The sequence below is a fragment of the Falco rusticolus genome, chromosome 2 (assembly GCF_015220075.1).
Source record: "Falco rusticolus isolate bFalRus1 chromosome 2, bFalRus1.pri, whole genome shotgun sequence".
NCBI classification, from domain to species: Eukaryota; Metazoa; Chordata; class Aves; order Falconiformes; family Falconidae; genus Falco; species Falco rusticolus.
In genome coordinates this window covers 72,754,828-72,771,602 of record NC_051188.1, presented here as the reverse complement: position 1 = coordinate 72,771,602, position 16,775 = coordinate 72,754,828, and the positions used below count along the sequence as shown (strand labels likewise).

Genomic DNA, 16,775 nt, shown 5'->3' with positions numbered 1-16,775 from the left:
AACATGTCACAGGCCAAGAGCAAAACCTGCAGTTCACAAACCAACTGAGCTACATCACAGCTGTTTCAGCACAGACAGGCCTGAAGTTACCAGCAAAAAGGCAATCCAGTAAATAAGCTTGCCCTTTACAACAGGTGCTGTGAAGAAAGTACAATACACCTTCCATTCTGTGCACATTCGTAGAAGCTGTGGCCATTTGGGCATGTGGGCCCCTCCTGCCTCTCGGGCTGCTCTGGGGTTTGGTTCAGCAGGACATACGTGCAGGTGGTGCTTTCTTTTATACACAAAAGACCAAGGACACCTAACGCTTTCCTGTCATCACACATCTCCCTGGAACAGGGCTGAGATCTTCAGAGGATAAAAAAAAGTATGGTTCTTGATCCTAAACGTTTGGGTTTACATTTAAGAAAATGAGTGACATAGTGACATGCATTGGGGAGAGATGATGATCAACACCAGATGACCAGAGTTAAATTTAAGTACAACCACAGCTGAGGCCTTAAAAATGTAATGCAAAAAGGAAGCTGCAGATGCACCATAATAGGTATTAATGCTTCAGTTGTTGAGAACGTTATGGAACAAATGAAGTTCCAGTTAAAGCAGCGGTAAGACCACAAATGGATATTTTATCTGAAACTTTGAAAATATGTAAAAGAGACAGTACAATTAAGCAATAAATCAATATAGCCTAAGTCGCAAATGAGACAGGAGAATAAATAATAAAAAGAAAAGACATTGAAACATTATTTAATCATAAAAGAAAGTTACAATATTCAGTAGTTTATTAGGGTGAGAATCTTTTTAGCACAACAGGAAAAGTACCATCAGATATTTAATGTCATAAAGTTTAAAGGAGAAAAAAAAGATCAGTTTTTTAAATTCCATGTATTTCAGTAGTTTTTCATCCTTCCCTGATGAGGTATTGTGTTATGGTTTCAAAGCAAAAAGATGCTGAGCACCAGAATATGCCCTTCCAACTTGTCTTCCTTATGTCAGTCCTCTAATCCATTCTGAAGAACATATATTTAACCTGCAAATGGATACGGTGGGACTCCTTTCACCCCTAGCCCTGTTATCTATTAAAACAAAGGGAAAAAAAAAGATTAGTCCAATAATTCACCACTATCAGACACTTGCTTTTCTTTCACAACTAGACGTGCTTTAATTTAGAAAAGGACTGTGTTGTCCAACTTGACATCCTGCTATATTTTGCACACAGCAGCTCATCACAGCCAGGAACTTCAACCTACACTCTTTCTCTAAAGCTGAGTAACCTCAGGCCAGAGTCCATTCCCCAAAAGCCTCTTCTCAGATACTACTAAGCCTTAATTCTGCAGTTTACAATGTAACCTTTGGTATGCAAACATACGGAAGAGCAGGGCTTTAAAACAAATCCCACGGTGACAAATTTTTAAGGAGATAATTTAGTTTTAACTAACTAGAAAGTAAATAAAAGCAGATGGTTTTATTTGCCATTGATTAAGACACAAGTATTTACACATTCCTTCCATAATAGAAATATGAATAGAAAACTGAAACTGTGTTGGGAGGGTGAGAAGCAAAAAGGTGATGGCATAGAAAATTTGCAATATCAGCATTGTTACGAATTTTAAACCCAGAAGTATTTTCAAATCTCTTTTAACTTCCTTGTCCTGCGACAGGAACCAAAAATACAATCAATAGCTTAACGTACATAGCTTCCAACACAGCAAGTTCCATCTGAATATGAGGAAAAATATCTTTACTTTGAGGGTGAGGGAGCACTGGAGCAGGCTGCCCAGAGAGGTTCTGGAGTCTCCTTCTCTGGAGACACTCAGAACCCTCCCGGATGCAACTCTGTGTAACCTGCTCTGCGTGAACCTGCTTTAGCAGGGGGTTGAACTAGATGATCTCCCAAGGTCCCTTCCTACTCTGACCATTCTGTGGTTCTGTGATACATATATATATGACTGATGTTCTAAGAACCACTCTTCTCCTGCTTCCCACCAGTCCAACTGGTTTGCTACCTGAAAAATGCAGAAAGGAAAAAATGACCTTCTAAAACAACAGGGAAAAGTTATCATTCACCTTGAAAATCCCACCAGCCTGTGGTTGCCGTGAAAGCCACTCTTTATCCATCCCATCACGGGCAGAAGTCACATACATTTCTGAATAATCCTTTCCTCCGAAACAGCAGGAAGTTGTCTTGTCAACAGGAAGCTTCACAGTCTGAAGTCTTTTTCCTGGAAAAAAACATACATGACATTTCCTGTTCATCTACCCACAACAAGAAATTTAAACAAATTATTGTAAATAACTGGCGTGGAGCCAGGTGGTCCACAAAAGCAGGTACCAGGGCCGGGGAAGGTCCCATGCTGAGTTTCAGCATACCGCTGAGCACTGTGACAGGGAGAAACCAGACTTCTGTAAAGTGCGTTGTTGACGATGTGTCATTTGACAAGTTTCAGCCTCAGTTATCACAAAAAAATCCCACCCCCAATCCTAGCCTATCCTCTAATTAAAAAGCACAGACATGTATCTGAGCTCATCACCTCAGCTGCCCGTGCAGTCAGTCAATGGAAACGGGATATAATTCTTCCCTAAAACAGGCCACATGAATTATATCCTAGACCTGCTGACTTTTCTACTTCTAACTACAAAGGAAGCCTGGAGCAAGCAGACCTCATGCAGCTCGACTGAGGTGTATCTCATGCAACACCTCCAGTGCCTGCAATCAAGGAAGATTAATTCCTGTAAGTTTCTCCTGAAATTTCAATAGCCTTTCAAATCAAGCTTGAATAAAACAGGGATCATGGGACATATGTGAAGTTTACAAGAAACTGCTGCTACCATAAATAATACCATGCATTTATCATATCAACAAATAGCTACCGTCCTAATGACAGTAGTAAACAGATTGCCTCCAGCCTTAACCAGAAGACTGTCAAGACACCCTTACAGCAGACTTTTATAAAATTCCTCCTAATTCTGGGCAGTAAGTGCTTATACAAATCATGCCTATTTTAATCACTTACGATTGAATTTCTCTTTCTAGAAATAGGCTAAAGCACATGAATCTCCTTACAAAATGTGCAGTTTCCCTGGCCCCCCAGTTGCACGTGCAAAGGGCCTGGCCCTCTTACAGTAACTAACTGTTTAACGATGTGTTGAAATAGCAGGGAAGTAACTTTGATGCTGGGAACTCTACAAGGATAAAGAAAAAGTGGAAAGTTTGGCCCACATAAGACCTATGAGAAGTTCTCAGTCAGCTTCAGAGTGGGGCACCATTTCCCAGGAGGTGTTTTACCAAAGCAGGCACCTGTCTTTAAAAGCTGTTGCCTCACTCAACAAGCTGTGCCTTGGTCCCTTACAATGACATAGCAGCACTGCAATGAACTGACAAAAGCACAGACCAAATGGCTTCACCTGTACTACAACACTAAGTGGATCATAAGCACAGGTAAAAGCAGGGCCACATTATTAAGCCATTGGTGCAGTCCTGGTACAATTTTGGCCCACCTAGTTAGGTAAGCTGCTCCCCAGACACAGTCTGGGCTTTGATTTGGTGTGGGAAGACAGCCTGGTCGTACAAAATAAGCTATGAGATGCCTGTGGTGCAGGACTAAAGGGTATTGCCTGATCTGTTTTACCTGCTAGTATGGACGTAAGCAGTACATCCAGAATACAGCACCAAGGGGGAGGAGCGGAACTGTCTTTGCTTCTGACAACCCTGACATGAGGGCTGGATACTTTTAAACTCTCTTTTAATCCCAAAATAAATAAAAGAAAAGAGCAAGTGAGCAGTGGTGAAAGAGCCTCTTGTATGTAACAGTCTGGAAAAGCTGAGTACTCTGGGATTCCTGATGCTGTATAATAAGCTTATTTGGCACACATTTTGACCCACAATGGCCAAAGGAAAAATCAAATTCAAATTAAGAAAGAAATAAAACCCACTGTAATAGTGTTTAGATTGTCAGAGATTATTTGCACGTCTGGTTAACTTTTTTTTTTTCCCCCCTGAGAAGACCGTATTTTTCAAATTATCTAGAAAATTGGGACAGAAGTCCTGTCTGCTGCCTGGCAGTAACAAGGACCAGTATGAATCTCAAGGCAACGCTCCTGCCAACTTGCTCTAGCAACATGTCATGGTTATCCAGTCAGCTGGCAGTGGAAGGATTACATGGTGGCTTATAAAATGCTTCAGAGGACACCCCTGAAATTGGCTGACACCAAGTCTGGGAGAAAACGAGTGGGAAGGGCATTCAAAAGGAAAACACATGCACTCTAGAAGAGGCATGAGCCCCAAAGACAAGGGGAGAGACCCTGAGTGCACTTGCATTACAAAGCTCTGAGATGAGCAAGGTCTTCCTGGAGATGTAAGCAAATCTGCACCTGCATGCTCTAAAATCTACCTGAAGTATTCATCTATGCTTGACATCTATAGAAACGTAGCAAATCTTTTAGACCCTATACAATCAAAGGATATAAAAATACATTCATTAAGGAAGAATTGGAAAATATTTAATTCCTAATAAAAAACCACAAGTGCATAAAACTAGCAGGTCAGTAAGTGACCAGAAGGTATGGCAAGACTTGGCAACATACAAGTTAGACATCTTTTCCAAGCCCTTTGCAAACCTGGTGGGATCAGTCATCACAGCCTTCCCCTGCAGCACACCCTGAATCTAAAGGCAGCAGCTATCTAGGCTAAAGAAGCCCAGACCTGAATAACCACTTCACCCTGAACCTCAGAACCTTCACTTAGAAAAGACACCAAACAGATGTCCTCACCCATCCTGCTAAAAACACAACCCAGGCTTTGCTATCACTGAAACCTGAAACCTCCTCATGTGCTTTAGGTGCGCTCTTTATCAGTGGATGTATCTGCAACTGTCTGGCAGTCATTCAAGCCACACTTAACAGGTATGTGCATTAAAAGAGAGGCTTTCATGGAGTTCTCAAACCTGACTGGGTTATCTCCCCAAACAGTTGCTATTTGCTCAGAATTCAGCAAACTGCAGATCTTAGATGATATTACTTTAAAATGATAACACAGAGAGGGCAGATAAACATGAGATGTTCAAAAAGAAGGTGGCTCTTTTTGCTGCGAAACTTCTTACTACCGTTTGTTGTGAGTGCTAGGAGTTTTATGTGGGCAAGAGGAGACGGAACAGATTCACAGAAAAGAAATAACTGGCACCTCCTGATACATTGAAATCACATCCAGCTTTGAAAGACCCTTATCTGAGCATAGTTAAGAGACTGGAAGTGCATTAGGGATAGCTGCTCTGCTGTCAGTGTTCTCAGTCCCACTATGCATCTGCTTATGGACACTATTCCCTTTACCTTTCCCTTAAAAAAAAACTCCAATAGGAGGTGGAAAGGGAAAACAAGGGAACAAAGGAAGGTGAAGGCCAAGGAGGGAAAAGGTGGAAATAGTGAACCAGAGAGGAAAAAAATGGTAGAGTCCACTGCTCCAGGAGGGTATTCAAAGGGCTAGTGGAGGTCACCAAGGAGTGCTCTGCCCACCAAAGCAGGAGGATGTGGGACCAGAAACAGATCCCAGAGCTGCTGGGACCTCCCAGCTGGATTTTCCTCCTCCTAGGGTTGGGGTGCAGACTCTGCAGGACAAGAAAAAATCCTGCAGGTTGGCAAGATCTTGGACGCATACAAATCAAAAGGTGAGGGGGAAAGCACAGCCTGAGCCTCAAGAGGTTCCACCAGAGTCAGAAGAGAGGCTGCAGCCTGACCTGCCAGGTGCACATGTGTGCCAGGGTCCGCTGTGCACTGTAGAGGGGGCATGCGTCAAGGGACACTGGCATCCCTGAACCTGCAGCCCCACAAACCCCCAAGACTTCTGTGTTTGGGCTGGACCTGGGTTCAAGAGACCCCAGATGCAACCCAGTGCGGTTACTCCTATGCTGCATTATGCAAACCTGTGCTGTCTGGGATCTGTCAAAATCATGCTCCCATTCTCACCCACTGGCCCCTTGCAGACAGTGTGGCTCAGTCTCCCTGAAGTCCTTTACACCTTTTTTTTCACCCACACTAAATTGTGCCTGGCAGACCACCAAAGTGCAAATGAGAGTAGCAATGAACAAAAGGCTCAGACAATGGGCACACCCAAGACATTACTGTGGGAATGATAAAATGCTGTGGAATTCATTAAATATTTTTTATTATTTCAATTGCAAAACTTATCATGCAAATAATTTTCAGCAAAAAAATGTTGTTAGCATCAGTGTCACGTGGGACTTGCATTAACCTCAGCAGGCTGCCCAAAATAATACACTATGCTGAAGAAACGAGGCCAAAAAAATAGTTTAAGTCATCTTTGCTGTTTCATGGCTTATTCATTCTCATCTACATCATTTATCAATGACGTAAACACTGATCTTAAGTTTGGAGGATGCAAGAGGATGCTAAGTCAAACAACTCACAAGTATAATGGTAATCTCATCAGCAACTTTACCTTTTCCAACACAACAGAGGCTGGGAACAAAGGGCACTTATTTACAAAGCCAACTTCTGAGAGCAGAGACTTGTAATTGTTTAAATAAACAAATAAATAAAGAGTAGTGTTTTAAGAAGGGTAAATATACCATTTCTGTGAGGTGGAAAAAACCCACCTCTCATTCTTTGCTTTCTTTCTTCTTTTTTTTTTTTTTTTAAATAAAAATAAAAATAAACACAAAATTCCAGTCCACTTTTTGCAAGGACCTACCTGTCTCAGGGTCAAGGCGAATTACTCTCCCACCATCATAACAAGCTACCCAGAGTTTGCCTTCTGTATCAATGCACATCCCATCAGGAATGCTTTCCTCTTTTTCCAGTTTGTATATACTCCTACGGTTGCCTGCAGGGCAGAAAAAACACAACAAAACTGAGTGAGACAATTGTTAAAATTTTTATCAGTCACATTCCAGCAGTTATTTGTACTATTATTCTCAAAATCTGTGCTGAAGTCCTGAGCTTTTTCATATGAAAGAAATAGATCATGCCTGCTGCCCTGTTTGTTTCCCCGAGACAGTTTTTTCTCAGCGTGAAAGCCTGGGGATGAGTTTCTATCCATTGAAAGTATCATCCTTTTTTCTGGTGTACTTTTTCTAGTGCACTGCTTATGCTCCCTACTTACAATATTAAATGAATAACAGAATAAATTAATGTTACAGATACATATTCAGAAAATTAATTACTTGTTCTAAAAGCAGTTTGGATCATTTCAAGTATGGGTCACTTCCAGTACAGAACTGGAGACTTTTCAAACAGGCTGCTGGAACGTGCCAATAATCACTATTCTAACACAAAACTGACCTTCAGATACATAAACTGAGAGTTTATATAAACACAGAGTTAGGGAAAGCATCAACTTCAAAGGCATACTGTCAACCTAAAACCAAACAATTCTATCTGAACTTTTATCCACTGTTATTAAAGAAAATTAAAACAAACTTTCCAACATTGTTTATTTTATGCTCTGACAACTTCAATGTTTCTCATATGTAGCAATATTTTAAATGAGTTTCCTTTGTGCTCCTGGGGATTGTCAGATTGCCCACAGAAAGAGAGCAAGCCAGCGTGGGTGAGAGAGAGGAGAACCGCACTATTTACTAAAGAAAAAATCACTTGTAAGTCACAGCAGAGAGACATTGGGGGACAAGATGCTACGCCTAAAGTGAGTTTAAATTCACGGTTTTAAAACTAAATCCCAAATTGGCAGGGTTCTTTTAAAGCAAAAGCAAAAAGCAGTCCGTGTCCTCAAAAGCAAATTATTAGTCCAAGTCACCGGAATTGTTCTTTTGCCCAAGCCTGTAGAAGGCCTTAAGGGGTTGTGTTGTTTTGTTTTAAATAAATGAAGGAAGAAGTTTTGAGTTACTGCTTTCCAGCTGTTCTTCATCTCTGTTTGCAGAATCTTCATCTAAGAGCTTATATTTCAAAACACAAAACAGAGTGAAAAAAAACCTGAAGAAGCTCTCCGAGGTTTTGCACAAGACTAAAAGCTTTGTGTTATACTGCCTATACTATCAGTAATAAGAAACATGCAGCCACAGAAACATACAAGCCATACAAGAAACAGTCTGCCCTTTTTGCACAGGCAGATGAGATACGCGTTGTGTTTAGTAACAGTCGTCCAGATTACTACTTAAACTCTGCCACACAATTTAAATACTTTATAATATTACCAACAGCCTCTGCATAGTTCAAGCTAGGAGCCGATGCAGGCACAGACAGATGTTAATGTGGCTCCTGCTGTTTTGTTCTAAGGAGGCTTCTGAAGAAGCACTCCCAAAGCTCCAATCACCTCTGCATAACAACCAGAATGGAAGCAAACATCACAATCTTTAGGCACAAACAATTATTTTGGAATACAGCCAATTCATACCAATTTTTCCAGTTTGGAGGTCATAATCAAATGCATCCACTGAGTAGGACAAGCTGTCAATGTAGAAGAAGGTTTTGTGATCCAGTGACCAGTCCAACCCATTAGAAATGTCCACCTGATTGAAGTGCTTCACCACTGAGAGGTCAGAGAAAAGTGTATACAGAGAGCCCTGGCGTCTTTCCAGCACGGCAGGTCGAATCTCCTCAGCCATCGTACCTGTGCAGAGCCAGCGGGAACAAAGCAGGTTCAGAGTGAATGGGCTTTCCTCCAGGTTTGGTGGCAGCCCCTTGCTAGGATGATGACTGCACTGCCAAAGTAGAAGGGAGCAGTGCAGGGGCTTCAGAAATTCGTGGAAGAAACTGAGTTAAAAGCAAAACAGAAAGGTAGATTTCAAAAGTGTTTGCTTTTAGCAGATGAAAAAACACATCCTTTGGGTTTTTGTTGGACTGTGGCAAAAACGGTATGCAGCAGGACTTCTGCAGAGCTTTTTATTCAGTCATTCAAATATGAAGAAGGGTGTGGTCAGCACTTAACTTCCCACAAATCTTAACATCTTGTATAGCAGAGAGAATGGAAAAAAAATTTCCTCTTCCCTCAGGATGATGAGTCTTACTAAAGCCCCTTCAAAAACAAACTCACCTTTGTGGCTCGAAGTTGGCAACTGATACTTGCTCTTTGAGAGGCTTGGTAAATGCAAATTAAAGAAAGCCTGCAGACCCAGTCGCACAGCAGATGCACAGAACAATGTTTTAAATAACAGGACAGGATCACAGGACAGCTAGGGCTGGAGGGCACCTCTGGAGATCCACCAGGTGCACCCCCTGCTCAGGAGCAGGTTTAGCCGCTGCAGGTTGCTCAGGGCACTGCCATGTCTTGAAGGTCTCCACAGACAGAAACTCCACAGCCTCTCTGGACAACCTGTTCCACTGTGTGATCATCCTCACTAAAAGAGTTCTCTTACATTTAAGCAAAATTTCCCGAGTTCAGTTTGTGCCCACTGCCTCAGGTTCTGTCACTGGGCACCGCTAAGCAGCTCTGCCTTCTCTACCCACTTCTCTACCCACACTGCCCCCCCATCAGCTACTTACACACACGGGCAAGATCCCCTGAGCCTTCTCTTCTCCAGGCTGGACAGTCACATATTTTTTAGCAATACCATCTATAAATTCTGATTTATTAAGAACAAAACCCACAATGTCATAAATTTCTTACTGGAAAAGTATTTTTTATTGGCACTCTGCCAGTATTCAGACCACACGTGCCAACAGGGATGAGGCAAGACTGCTTAGGCTGGCTCTGAACAGTGGGTCTCAATAGCCCTGATGAGACGGTGTCCAGGTGATACATGTAGATTTGTAAATGGGATTAGACACTGCTTGAAGACAACAACAAAAAAATATCCCCACCATTTAACTATGAACAAACACTTGCCACATCTGCAGCTGATCACTGCATCTCATCACCAAAACCTAATGGAGCAGTGGAAGCAACTCCCACAGCATACCTGCAAAATACCTCCCTGCAGGGTCCACTTTCCCATCATTGAATCGGTTGTTTGGTTTATCCTTGTCCACGTGAGTAATGGTGGTTACCAGCTGCTCTTCCCATTTCAAAGCAGCAAATCTGGTTCCCAGGGTGATGACATAATCCCCTGATTTCCGGAGAGCCACAGAGCTCACAGGAGCATCTAGAAACAAGGTGAAATGGAAAAGAGGATTCTTTCATGTGAAGAGGGCATACTTAATGCATACAGAAAGCTGCTATGAAGAGAATCACCAGTTTGGGACATATAAACTCAGGGAACTTTACCAGCACCTGGTTCTACTAGATGCTTAAAAATACCCCACAAACAAACATAAAATGGGGTACTGATATGGGCATGTGTGCTTTTTACAACAGTTTACTGTGTGGGTTCCCCCCTCCCCAAGGGAAAAATCAATTGCCACTAGAGCTCTGGTGCAACTGTTTGTTTAGCACAGCTCCTGGGTAAATCTGCCCTACCATGGCCGTTCAGTCATAACTCACGGAGACAAGAGTATCTCTGCAGTGGGACAGGTCACACACCCCCTGGCACCACACTGCTGTGCAGTTCCGACATGCCTCCAGCAGCACCAAAAACACACCAAGGAGTGACAGAGCTTTCCAAGAGGTAGAGTAAAACAGAAGATTAGTAAATGCTCCATGGTTAGTTGACACTCATTTGAGCTATTATGCAGTAAAACCTCAATTGCAGGTTATTATAAAGGACTTGGTAAAAAAACCGGATAAATGAGTGAGAAGATAACATTTATGTTAAAGCCTACAATCAGATGCAATATAAGGAATAATAACTTTAAATATGGCAATAAAGTCTGCCATAATATTTAATATGCATGGGACTAATCGCCGACTTTCTAATTTAAAAATAAAACATTTTTTGTATTTATAGTTTTGCAGAGGTATAATTAGGCCATAGTTTCACAAACACTTATAACCGCCACCACTGCTGCCAAGAGAAATCTGCTCCCTTCTGCCTGCTTGCTCTTGGCTCAGGATGCCCCTTCCCTTCACAGCCCCAGCTGTGACCACGCCAGAAATCTGAATGCTATTTGCCCCCAACACCCAAGATGCACACCTGATTGCAAGCTCAGCTCTAGAAATTCCTTCACCTAGAGGCATGTGACCGCACTGCTGAAGCTGCTGGCGGTCTGGGCTCATCTACCCTGGGCGAGTGGGTGCCGCTTCTCCTTCCCATGCCAGCACAGAGGTCAGCAGCATGCCCTCAGCCGTGTGTGGCACCCGCCAAAGGAAGTCATTGTGCTGCTCTTCCAAATGCCAGTAACCACACCAATAAAAGCACTTTTCAGCCTGCAGCAGCCCCAGGGGCTTGGCCTGCAGAGCATGGGAATGCAACTCCCAGTCTGCTCTCCAGCAAAACACCTGGGGCCACGGCCCACAGGAGCCCTTCCACCTGAGCAGCCCCAGGGCCGGCCTCCCTCCCTCCCCCATGCCCAGCAGCCTGTATGCCCCTACCTGGTTCTCTCTGGAGGTGTTCCCCCCCCCCCCCCCGTGCCCCTACAGCCACAAGAACAGCCCCATTCCTTGACAAAGTGCCCCAGGGGGAAGGGATGTATCAGGCTAGCGAGACAGACACAGCCACCCTACTGTTCACTGCACAAATACTGCACACAAGTGAGCCAAAAGGCCCTTGTACCCAGCTCAGTCTGCTGCCACCCAAGGGGCTTCGTTAAGCTGCATCCACAGGAATTGATTTACTTGCGACACCACGTTATGCCAAACAGAGAACACTGACCACAAGGTCTCTGCCCTGGGCACCGTTATGTATGTAGTGCTGTTTTCCCTGTGGAGTCGAAAAGGGCATTTGAAGTTGTTGCAGAGTGTGGGGCTGCTGTAATTCTCTATAAGCTTCCCTAATGATTAACTTCTCAGTTTCCACTTTGGACGTTAACCTGCTGTTTTAATCACATGGCACTCTTCGGGTGTTTGAGGTCTTTTGGCCTTTTAATCATGCTACACCCAAAGGCACAGCTATTAATTGTAACTATTTTATTACTAAACAGAGGAAACAGAAGAAAGTAGGAGGGGAAAAAAAAAAAAAAAGTAGCTACTTCAGTTACTACCCCTTCTACATCTCCAGACAGGCCACGTGTAAAAGACTACACCTTTGAAGGTAGGTCTGAGCTGGGGGAAGAGGCAGGGAGCACATGTTCCCTCGGCTAAGGTCAGAGGAAGTAAGTTTGGGAAGCTGTATTTCCAAAATTACTTTCAGGCCTTCTCTCATTTTAGAACTGGTAACTACGGTAATTCCAAGGGCAGATAAGCCCAAATCAACTTTTTTGAATAATGTGAATATCTTATGGGTGGACAAAAGTGATTTTCACCAAGTATTACTGAACATGAGGAAGTAATAAATACAAGTACTTAAACCAATTAAGGAGCTGTCTTCAGACAGACAAATATTTATACTATCACATCCAGAAGTGAATCCGCAACTCCTTTAGAAAAGTTCCTTCTTAGAGTTAGCACTTCCTTCCTGGAACAAATACCTAAACTATGTTAAGTTAACTCTAGCTGGTGACACTGTTACCTTAAAAAAATATCATCTTCTTAAATCGTTATGGGCCAACTTCATCTAATAAAGAAAATGTTACCGGCATTACTCATTCACATCGGTAACAAAACTCCCACAGGCATCAACAGCAGAACTTTACCTTTGGGACAACGCGGGAACAAAAGAAAGCGAGTTGCGAACAACTCAGAGGGAAGGGAAGCAGGTCAAACGTAACCCGGCAGCACAGAATATTTAGTCCTCGGCACGAAGTCTGGCCAGTGCCCAGCGTCTGTGCGCAGCGCAAGCCCTAGCGTCCTCCTCGGCCTAGGAAGGTCGGGGTTAGGGAATGGTCTCAAGCAGACGAGCACCATGCCGCTGCTGAGGGGCGCAGCCCCAGCACCCAGAGGAGCCGTGCCCGTGCCCCCGGGAGGCCGGACCCCGCCGGGGGCACAGCCGGACCCCGCCGCGGTGCCGGTCCTTACCCACGGCGACCGCCTGCGCCCGCCGGCTGAGCGCGCTCCAGCGGCACACCCGCCGGCCCGCGATGTCCACGCACAGCAGCGCGTCTTCCTTCTCGTCCCACACCGGCGACTCCCCGATCCCGTAGCCCTCGCTGGCAACACACTCGATCTTAATGGACGACATGCCTGTAGAGAAAACCGTGCCGGCTGGGCGGGCGCCTGTCAAAAGCCGGCGCGTACACCGCCAGCCCCCGGGTCTCGGCACCGACGGCCGGTCTGCGGCCGCTCCGGAGCCGCGTTTCCAGCCTAGAGGGGTTTTACCCGTGCGGAGCGCCGGGCAGCGGAGCCTGTCGGTGCTGCTGCTGCCCACCGCCCGCTTCCCGCTACCTAACGACCCCCACCGTCCGGCGGCGGGTGGCCGTCCCCCGGCAAGGAGCACGGCCCGGCGCCCCCGGGGGGCTCGCACCGCTGTCATGCCGGTGACACGGCACATTCGTGAAGGAAAGGAGTGGGGGGGTGGTGGGGGGTGTCTTAGGGAAGGTGATAAAAGAAAGAGAAAAAAAGAGAAAAAATAAATCCGGGGGTGTGGGCGGCCGCCGGGAGGGAAAGGCCGGTCCCCGCACGCCCGGCTGCTCAGGCGCACCTCCCGCGGCGGCGGCATTGCTGCCGTGCGTGGGCCGGTGTAACTTAGACACTCGCGTGTGTGTATGCGTGTGTGTATATACATATATACATTCACACACACACACACACACACAAGAGAAAAGAGAAATGGTAGAACTCCCACCCCCTACAGGCCCTACCCGCTCCCAGCAGCGCACCCGCAGCTCCCGGCCCGCCGCCGCCGCCGCCGCTCTTATAGGCGGGGAGGCGCCGCGCCGCGGGGCTGGGGGCTGGCGGCGGCCCGGCCGCGGGTGCCCCCGCCAGGGGCCGGCCCCTCGCCCTGCCCGGCCCGGCCCGGCCCGGCGGGGGCGGCCATCTTGAGGCCCTCGGCGCCAGTGCCGGGAGGCAGGCGCGGGTGGCGGGTGGCGGGTGGCAGCGGTTGCTGGGGCCGGGGTGGCTCGGCCGCCCCGCCAAGAGCTGCGGGGGGAGGACGAGGGAGCGGAGGTCTCTCTCCGCGGCGGCCCGGTTTCCCGCTCCCCGCAGAGGCCCATTACCGAAAGGCTGGTTCTTGCGTGCCGCCTTGCTGTGGTTCAGGCGTTTGCTGGGCCTTGGCCCCAACTTCCAGCGCCGGGCATCTTTCTCCACAGCTCCTGCAGCATTGCCCTGCTTATTCAGAAATCCAGGGCCTTCAGCATGCCGTGCCCTCTTTTGCTCCCCTTGCTGTAAAGCCTCAAAAACTTCCAAAAGCGTGAGGCAAAGAGCTAACATCAACATCTCCGCATGCAGTTCTCCATTGCACCTGCCTGCCTCTGTGTGCTGTGGCCGCTGCAGCTCCCCGGCCTCCAGTCATAAAGCAAAGGGCAGCTTGTAAATGCCAGTGCTCCTCTTCAGCATCCCACAACAGATCGCCTTCTGACTTGGATCCAGTCATCCCCTGCGGGGATCTGTCATCTAAAAGTGCCTTCAGTCTCGCTGCTCTGTGTCTTGTGTGTCTTCTGGCAACTTGGGGTGCACCACTTAAGTGCTGGCTCACTGCTGTGTCCCTGCAAACCAGGATTCATTTGGCTGCTCCAACGCCCACCTTCCAGCCAGAGTCTCGTTTCCAGCTGGCACTTGTAGCAGCCCCTTTATTCGAGGGGCAGGTCCCAGTACTGCACACCAGCAACGCTACAGCACCCGCTGGGGTCTTTTACCAGGCAGCCCCCTCACAGCTCCCGTTACAGATTTTATCTGTTCCTTATCATACACCTTCCTATTGGCAACTGCCTCCCTCTCAAGCATTCTTACTGGGTTACCTTTATTCATACAGCAGGTGCTCACACCCCAGGCTTCATTTGGTGATTTTTTTTCTTTTAGCAGTGTATTTGAAAAGTTCATGGGCTACATGACCTTACCAACATGTATGTCATGCAGGCTTTCCTCAGTTAACTGCTCAGGTAAGGTGGCAATAGGTTAATAAATATCACATTGGTAGTCAAGCTTTCATTTTACAGGCTTGCATAGCTTTACTTCAGTGCTTGAATTTTCTCTTTCTGTCCCCACTGTGGTGTCATACAACAAACAGCAGGATTTAATCTCAGACCTGAGGCAAGCAAATTACTAGTGACTGCCAACACAGAAAACAAACATCCAGAAAAGTGCCACAGCTCGCTCTTTTTTCCCATACAGTTTACAGCAAGGAAAGAAGATCCGAAGGTTTAAAAAAAACCAACAAACGTATGTGAAGAATTCATTAAGTAAGTACAGTAAAGTACAAGTATTGCTTTTTACAAAGCTCAGCCACATTTGCTGCTCTCCCATTGCCCTGGCACACTACGAGGCCATTTGGGATACATGGCCAGCGCAAGGGCTTACTGAATTCAGCAGCAGGAGATAACTCACACCCTCAACCCACCCGGCCAGTCTCTCTGCTCCTTGCTGACTTAGCATGGTTTGGAGGCATCAAAACAAGCTGTGCGTTGGCACACACCTTGGGAGAAAATTGACAGCTTCTGCGAGTGCCAGGTTACAACACAAAAAATCCGGCCATCTTCTGAAGTGCCAAATATTTTGAACTTGGATCTCCAGTTACACAGGACAATAACAGCTAACCCAGACTTGCTGAGTAGAACAGCGTGGAATTTGTGGAGGGGTAGCTTCACAGAGAGCATCAGCTGAGGTCTTCTGCCAGTATGAGTTCACCATGGGAAAGAAGAGCACAGAAGAGATGGCTGCTGAAGGTGGTGCTGCCACATGGCTTCCCCATAGGGAACTTCCTGCTGTTGCATCGCAGCTGCATCATCTACTTTGTGGCCTCCAAATCTGAGCAATAGGGAGCACACACAGCACCTCCGTGGCTTCCAAAGGGGGCAGTTGGTGGTTCAGCATTTACGCCACATGGTAGGGCATGTTGCACACTTACCTCTCCTGCTTTGCAGGGAGCAGGGGACAAGGAATCTTACTGTCACAACCATGAAGAGCAGAAAGAATAAATATGTGATGCAGGAGGTCCCGTAAGGTGAAGTCACAGCCCTCCCCCAGCCTGTAGGTTCCCTGAGCCTGCCAAAAGCCATTACTCTTCTCGCCAGTCAAGGAATATTCAGCAGTTCTGGAGAACGGCTCAGTGTGCCACAGAGCTGGAAAAATCTCCCACTGCTAAGGGCTGCAGGCAAGAAAGAGTGCCGGATGATTTCAGGAGTTAAGAAAAGAAACCAGGTTTTGCTTATGCCGGTTCCAGGAAGGTCACAGTTGTTCTCTCCTTTTATGAGCCCGATCCTGTCTCTTCTTCATCTTTAGAGCCATCTTCTTTTTTCCTTTCACCTTTAGTCCTCACGTTTTACTTCTCTGTTAGTCCTCCTCCCTGTTTGTAGGTGGGAGGGCTGCAGACCTTATCCATGCCTGGTACAAAGTGCGAATGACATATTGGATGCCCATATCTTATAGCTGCCTCCAAGCACCACACCGCATAAAGGGAGTCTGTCGGGCCTCCTCCACAGCAGGGCAAGGTGCGGCTGAGAGCAGGGACTATGCCAAGGGCGCTGGAGCCCAAAGAGCCACTACCTCGGCGTAACCCTGCCCTGCTGTTACATCCATTAGGGCAACCATAGTGTGCATGTGGGAATTTACCACTAGCAGGTAGTACTGCATTTTAGCAAGGTGGGAGGGGGAACAACAAACCAAAACAAAAAAACCCTGACACCAAGCAAAGGCAGAGGTAGAAACATGAGATCAATCACTGCCATCAGTTGGCTGGAAAGCAAGAGTTGGTACTGCCATGCACTTGTTTTCATCCAAGTATAGTTCTTGGAATTGACCTGTG

At 46.3% G+C, this 16,775-nt stretch overlaps 1 protein-coding gene across 2 annotated transcripts; it reads right to left on the bottom strand.

Annotated features, from left to right (window-relative positions):
• Window positions 1-743: 743 nt before the first annotated feature.
• LOC119143104 (regucalcin) lies at window positions 744-13,745 on the bottom strand. 2 transcript variants are annotated; one of them, XM_037376977.1, is made up of 7 exons: window positions 13,678-13,745; window positions 12,896-13,060; window positions 9,867-10,049; window positions 8,363-8,578; window positions 6,704-6,835; window positions 2,068-2,222; window positions 744-1,076 (listed from the first exon to the last, which is right to left on the bottom strand). In XM_037376977.1, the coding sequence occupies exons 2-7, from the start codon at window positions 13,056-13,058 to the stop codon at window positions 1,026-1,028; spliced, it is 900 nt and encodes a 299-aa protein (XP_037232874.1). In that variant the 5' UTR covers window positions 13,059-13,060; window positions 13,678-13,745; the 3' UTR covers window positions 744-1,025. The 2 variants fall into 2 exon arrangements, with proteins under 2 accessions (XP_037232874.1, XP_037232875.1); XM_037376978.1 differs by lacking the exon at window positions 13,678-13,745 and adding an exon at window positions 13,196-13,267.
• Between the last annotated feature and the right edge of the window lie 3,030 nt (window positions 13,746-16,775).

Coding starts and splice junctions, on each gene's coding strand:
- LOC119143104 (XM_037376977.1), bottom strand. CDS start 13,058: ATGTCGTCCATTAAGATCGAGTGTGTTGCCAGCGAGGGCTACGGGATC. Junction 6,836..8,362: donor CCTCCAAACTGGAAAAATTG/GTATGAATTGGC, acceptor TCTGCCCTGCAG/GCAACCGTAGGAGTATATAC. Junction 1,077..2,067: donor AGGCTGGTGGGATTTTCAAG/GTGAATGATAAC, acceptor TTGTTTTAATAG/ATAACAGGGCTAGGGGTGAA.